The 7117-nt window shown below is 36.5% G+C and overlaps 1 protein-coding gene across 1 annotated transcript; it reads right to left on the reverse strand.

Annotated features, from left to right (window-relative positions):
* Nucleotides 1-58: 58 nt before the first annotated feature.
* Nucleotides 59-3779, reverse strand: SARC_10668 (hypothetical protein; the record flags this gene model as incomplete). The annotated part of the gene is made up of 4 exons (XM_014295281.1): nucleotides 59-159; nucleotides 1807-1912; nucleotides 2258-2406; nucleotides 3770-3779. Coding segments are annotated over 4 exons (366 nt in total), but the record flags the coding sequence as incomplete, so codon positions are not given.
* Nucleotides 3780-7117: the final 3338 nt, after the last annotated feature.

The following is a 7117-nucleotide window of genomic DNA, read 5'->3' on the forward strand; positions in this document are numbered from 1 at the left end:
ATATCTAAATATAGGCATATAATATGCAAGCACATGTACATACAACCCATTAGCATACCTCCACCTCCTCTCCACTGTGTGTGCTTTGGCGTGACCCCACTAACTCTCTTCCGTCTACGGCCACACTCACAGAGTGCTGGCCTGTTAAATCAGCCTTACCTGGGGTGAGATTGAGTTTAAGGGTTTAGTAAATACACCATGAACTGAGTTATAATACCACCCCTTGTGAGATTATCCGCATTCAGTATCAAAGTAGGGTTTAGGGTTTAGTATGGTGAACTTAGTAACCAAGTACAGTGAACTGTTAGGTAACGTAAGTGAGTGTGTTGTGTTTGATGACTGAGTGCTTGTAAGCAGTCGCCAGTGGTACGTATACCACCCAGACCTCTGATATGCCCTAAACACAACACCACACACAACTGGCCTTTGTCAAACAAGCATCATACATACAGATACGTACTTATACATACACACTTACTTGTGCCTACACACTTTCTTATACTTGCACACTTACTTAGACTTACACACATACCTATACTTACACACTTATACTTATACACTTACTTGTACTTACACACCATACTTATACATACACACTTACTTATACTTACACTCATACTTATACTTACACACTTACTCATACTTATACACTTATACTTATACACTTACTTATACTTACACACCATACTTATACATACACCCTTACTAATACTTACACTCATACTTATACTTACACATTTACTCATACTTATACACTTACTAATACTTATACACTTACTTATACTTATACACTTACTTATACTTACACACCTTACTTAAAATTACACACTTACTTATACTTACACTCTTACTTATACTTACATACTTGCTTGTATCTACAAACTTACTTATACTTACACACTTACTTACATTTACACACTTACTCATACTTATACACTTACACACCATACTTGTATCTACACACCTACTTATACTTATACACGTACTTATACTTACACACCATACCTATACATACACACTTACTTATACTTACACTCTTACTTATACATACACACTTACTCATACTTATACACTTACTTATACTTATACACTTACTTATACTTACACACCTTACTTATATTTACACACTTACTTATACTTACACATCTACTTATACTTACACACTTACTGATACTTAAACACTTACTTATACTTAACACCTTACTTGTATCTACCCACTTACTTATACTTATACACTTATACTTACACACTTACTTATACTTACACACTTACTCATACTTATACACTTACACACCATACTTGTATCTACACACTTACTTATACTTCCACACTTACTTAAACTTATACACTTACTTAAACTTATACACTTACTTATACTTACACACTTACTTATGCTTCACACTTACTTATACTTACACACTTACTTATACTTCACACTTACTTATACTTACACACTTACTTATACTTTCACACTTGTATCTACTTTTTTGTTTACATACTTGCACACTTACTTATACTCGCACACTTACTTATACTTGCATACTTACTTGTATCTACACGTCACTGCTTTATATTTATACTTACACGCACGCAATCATGTGTACCATGGCTGTACTACACCAAGCATGCGTGACTACATTTAGCAAAGTAAACCAAACACGCCCCAAAAACCAGACGTTTCCCGAATAGTGTATCCAAAATACTATACATTTAGCCAAGTAAACCCGCCAAGAACAAGACATTTCCCAAATTACAAATCCAGAATACTAACTACATAGCACTCTATTACACAATTCCTATACATACCAACCATCACAGTCACCTGGCCACCAATCTGTCGTCCGAATGAGTCGAACAGACATCCCCTGTGCAGAGCCTCGTATTGATTTGCCATCTGTACGGCTCGTGCCGTCTGTGATTGTGAAAGTGAGGTAACGTTATAAAACAGGTATATAAATATATCTATATATATGTATATATATAGTGTGTGTGTGTGTGTGTGTGTGTGTGTATGTTGAACATCGAAGGAATCCAAAACTAAAACCACAATAGTATACGATACCACGTGTACGTGAAGGCAGCGCGAAGTATCAAATCTCCGTCAAATACTGTAAACAACCACCAAACTACGTTGATTAGAGCCGATTATGTGTGTATATGAAGACACTTGACACTGCACGCCAAGTAAATACAATGAGATGTGCAAACCTGCCAAACGTACTACACCTTTAAAACCCTAAAACCCTGAACGGCTTACCTGAGCATACAATACCAGTTTCTGCACATCTTCGTAGTTACCCTCATATTGCAAACCGCTTTTAGAATCCTTGAGCAATTCTCTGAAGCCCTTCGTACGTCTTGACAATTGCCAAAGCGTTTTACTAGCCAATGCCCCGTCCCAGATACCTGTTCAAATACGTAACGTCAATTGGTAAATATAACTTCAGTGTGTATCAATTGGGGTGTGTGAATATATGAAGATTAAAAATATAGGTATGTAATAGAAATATTTACACACACACATACATATATATATAAATATATATATATATATATATATATATATATTAGTGTGTGAGTGTGTGTGTATGTGTATATGTATGTATGCATATATACATATACTTATATATATATATATATATGTGTGTGTGTGTGTGTGTGTGTGTAGTATACTATATATATATATATATATATATATATATATATATATATATATATGTATGTACATATATATATATATATGTGTGTGTGTGTACACGTGTGCACGTGTATGTATGTATATGTCTATTATATATACATGCGTACACGGTTACACGTTTTTTGAACGTGGTAGTTTAAAGAGTATGAATCATGCATACACTGACAATACCCGCTAACTCAACTCCCACTATATCAACCCTTATTTATTCGAACACTTCTGACAGTCTGACACAACCCCCACGGATTGACTGACTCGTCTAAAAGGGGGGCTTTTATAATGTGTTCTTTCTTTATTATTCGTTCTACCTTCCGAGTTCGATCTGCACTAGGTTTCGTTTTTAGTGCACCCAACAAATCATTTCGCATAACGAATTTTGAGTTAAATGGTCCTCAGATCCCTACTTCTGCCACTGCTAGAGCTGAAATCGAGAATAAGAACAAGTCAGATTGATTAAGCAATATAAATATTTCTTTATTTAGTAAATATACACCGTTGTCGAGTTTGAAAGCAGAGCTACACATGTATTTATATTCATATCAAGGTTTTCCGCCAATGCTCTACAGACCATTTAGCGGATTGGTAGATAGTCGTCTTTAGTAGATGTCGTCGTCACGTAGAACCCGTGGATAATCGCGGGTAACCAGAAGAATAAGCACAGCAGCAAATTGATTAGAAAATCTTGATTGAGACCCTTCTTCAGACCCACAGCTGTTGAGAATTAATTATATACTGAAATCAGTTGTTTTTAATAATATGTATAAAAAAACAATTGAGAACATAGTATTTTTTAAACGAATCATGAGGAAGAAACTATACATGAGAATCATAAAAAATAACCTATATTTATGGTCTGTTGCAAAGTATCATCCCCACATATGAAACATGGATATTAATGAGCTACCTTCGATGTACCTGCCATCGTGGTTACTACTCAATAGTATTCCGGTTAATGGCACACCCGCCGGTAGGATTAAGAGACGGGTATATAATTCTCGAAAATAAAAAGCACTATTCAAGAAAAATGTATTCAAGACCTTTAAGCCCAAATTAAAGCGCTCGTAGGCATACCTTGCCACATATAATCACAGGGTCTACGGACGACACACTAGAACCAACACCGAAATTCATCAGGATGTACGAAAATGCTTTTCTTAATAAATAAATGCCATACCAAGAGGGGGAAGAAGTATGCACAAGATGATATTAATCAAATGTTTTGTGTCGAGTTTTTTAGTCATCTTGGCAGTCGGTTGTTCTTGCTTGTCTGTGTATATATGTATCCGAGCTGGTTGTGAAGCGAACATATATATTATTATTATTATTAAAAAGTATACTATATTTATTGACCTGACACACTGGGACAGGCAGTGGTTCGGCTCTTTCGACGTCTATACTCTCATTTATTATATTTTGAATGGGTGCAAACTGCAAAGTGGAAATTGCAAAGTGCAAACTGCAAGTCATGTTGAATCCATGACTCCATGAGTCATCATGACCCATGAACCTATGACTATTGAGTATTGACACCAAAAGCCGTGCGTATCAACTACAGGATCAGCCGATCACTGCATCAGCCCATATTTCACGAAACGCACTTAGTTTTTGTATCGAAGTGATTGGCCAGATTGCCGATTGGCTCAAGTTTTTGTTTTTGATTTGTTTTTGTGATGTTTTTGTTGTTTTGTAAAAAAAACAAAAGCAATGTTTGTTTTATTGTATAATTTAGAAGGCTAGACTTTGTCTATTCGACACCCATCACTATAAAATGTTTAACGCCCGAGCCATAGTATTCATTTCTGTGTTTATGAACCGACTCAACCGAGTGAAATTTACAAACAGAAAGGACAAAACAAAAGTTAACATTGTTGAACTACAGAGCACGTTCATACATAGCCTTCTCTTATTGTAAAAATAATTTAGAAGGCTATGAAACGATTTTTTTTGAATTCGCTCACAGGTTTATCAGAACATTGGCTCTCGCTCTACTAGAGAGTCTGAGGCGTTTTATACTTGTATTCTATTTCAGGTGATATATAGGTGTAGATTATGTACCGAAAACTGATACTTGACTGTTGTGTCGGTAAAGATTTTTTCTCGCAAAGTGTACATGCTTAATAGTTCGCTACTTGGGCCAAAGTCGCCTTACGTGGGGTCGTGAGTCCATAAATATCGACCCTACCTTTGCGAATGGTCCGGATGCGGTTTTGGACACGGGCTCGGGCGTTATAATAATGGTATAAATAGTGATGGGTGTCGTATAGACAAAGTCGTTTTATTTATATTTTTGATATTTTTTTTAAAAACATATAAAATATGTACATATTGATGAGTCATGCTCTGAGCCCTAAGCAGCCATGAAGTTAAAAAAATATCTATTTATTTTTTTAAACAATCTTTTTGAATTTTATCGAAGATTCGAAATCAAATGGATTTTAAATAAAAAGACAACATACAAATAAAATACATAATGCATGATACTGTAATAAATAAATATAAAATTTACTGCACTTAGTCTCTATTTTTTTCATATTTACTCTTATATGTAATGTATATATTTATAGACATTTTTGAATACTTTTTCTTAATAAATACTCATTTTTTAAATGGCCCAAAAAAAAGTTGAAAAAACACCAATGTATGTACTTATGTATAAACACAGGGCGCCAAAAAAAAAGACAACTGTATGGCGCCGCGCCGCCGCCTGGACTCTGGAGTCTTGGACCTGGTACATACATACTCATGGTATTTGAGGGAGTAAATCTTACGGTTTATTTGGAGTATAAACTAGCGTGTATATGTAGGAATTCAGGATAAACTGCTAGCAGAATTGACATAAACAAGTTAACAACTTCAACTTGTCTGTTAAATATGTGAAAATGTCAGATAGGAATGTGACGGACTATCCAACAGAATTGTGAAGGCAACAGTATTGCTTTATTGTATTAGTACAAGAATGCTTACGCTGGTACGTATGCTTGACTGTCTGAACTGTAAGTGGTGTGAATAGTGCAAGTAGAGACATGACTGGCACGCAAGAACTGCGAGTGTGTCAAGGGTATGTTGTTGTGTCATGTACAGCAAAAACAATTCAAAATTGAGAGTACATATGTACGTATGAAATTATGAATACAGATAATACAGCCTTAGGCGCCTTACAGAATACAGGTCCCACTTTTTTGAGACATTACCCGTGTCCCCACTGTCCCGTAGTTAATAATGAGCCTATAAAGTTCCAACCACTGGATTTTTAAAACTCTCCCACATTAGCTGCACGGACCAAAACGTGAGGATCCACCAGATTCGTCAGTAGTAGAGACGTCACCAATTGAGTAGGAGATTCACTGCTCACGAAAGCTCGTCATCACTTAACGTCTTACAGACCATTTGAACCGATAGTCCTAAATAAGCTTACGATAGTCCTAAATAAGCTTACGATAGTCCATAAGCTTCTTAAAACATGTATGATCTCTCCTGTGACCACTTGTAAAACACGCAGAACAGTGTCGGTAATCGTATTGTAATAAATTGTTTTTGCTGACTTGCATAATAGTTTTGTTTTTGTTTGTTTTTTTCCCTGCCCCTATCGTGCTGTCTGTTCATTTTAACATCGGCCACACCACAGAAACAGCCAATCGTTTCTTTACACTTAGCCAATACAAGCATGAAATACACTTATACAGCTCACCTCGCATATTCTTAGAGTGCCAGCATATCTCGCCCTTAATTGTCCAGCAAAAGGTGCGACTGTGGACGCCAGAGCCCCCATAGTACCACGAGAAGTTGTTATTTAAAAAGAGTGTTTAGACCAGATTTTCAAAAAGTTTGGCAACCAAGCAAAATTGTTGTAGTTCATAATCATAGAACAGGACAGTTTAGCAGCGGTAACCTGGGCTTCCCATGAAAAATGGCGAACCTCACGACCCCTTCGAGGTACACCATACTATCCACGGCACGCCCTGTCCTGCCCTGCCCTTGCCCTGTGTGACAGAACAGTCTACTCTACATATAGACTTCCACATAACATAAGATTTGCACTGTTATGATACAATAAGCCGTGGGCCCTCGTGCTATTAAGCCGAGTGAAAGCTGTAGACACAAGCCCAAATGTCTCTGAAGAATCAGAGCCGTGTCGCAACAGGCGTAGATTTACACAAATCGGATCTGTCGGCGTGCAAATATAAGCTTGTGTGCTTAAGTTAATACTCATTGGGGTATCATCCTGTATCAATCAGAGCGGGTTGGTACACTACACGTTGATTCCTTCGTTCGAGAAGTCTTCGCCCTCCGAGGTGAGTGCTTGCAGTTCTCGCGGCGAATAGTACCTGGATGACAACAGAGCAACCAATTAGTTAAATAAGCAAAAGTACATATATGAAAGCAATAATATGCAGGAGATTTATATATATATATATATAC

This window comes from Sphaeroforma arctica (genome assembly GCF_001186125.1).
Source record: "Sphaeroforma arctica JP610 unplaced genomic scaffold supercont1.1342, whole genome shotgun sequence".
In the NCBI taxonomy this organism is placed as follows: domain Eukaryota; class Ichthyosporea; order Ichthyophonida; genus Sphaeroforma; species Sphaeroforma arctica.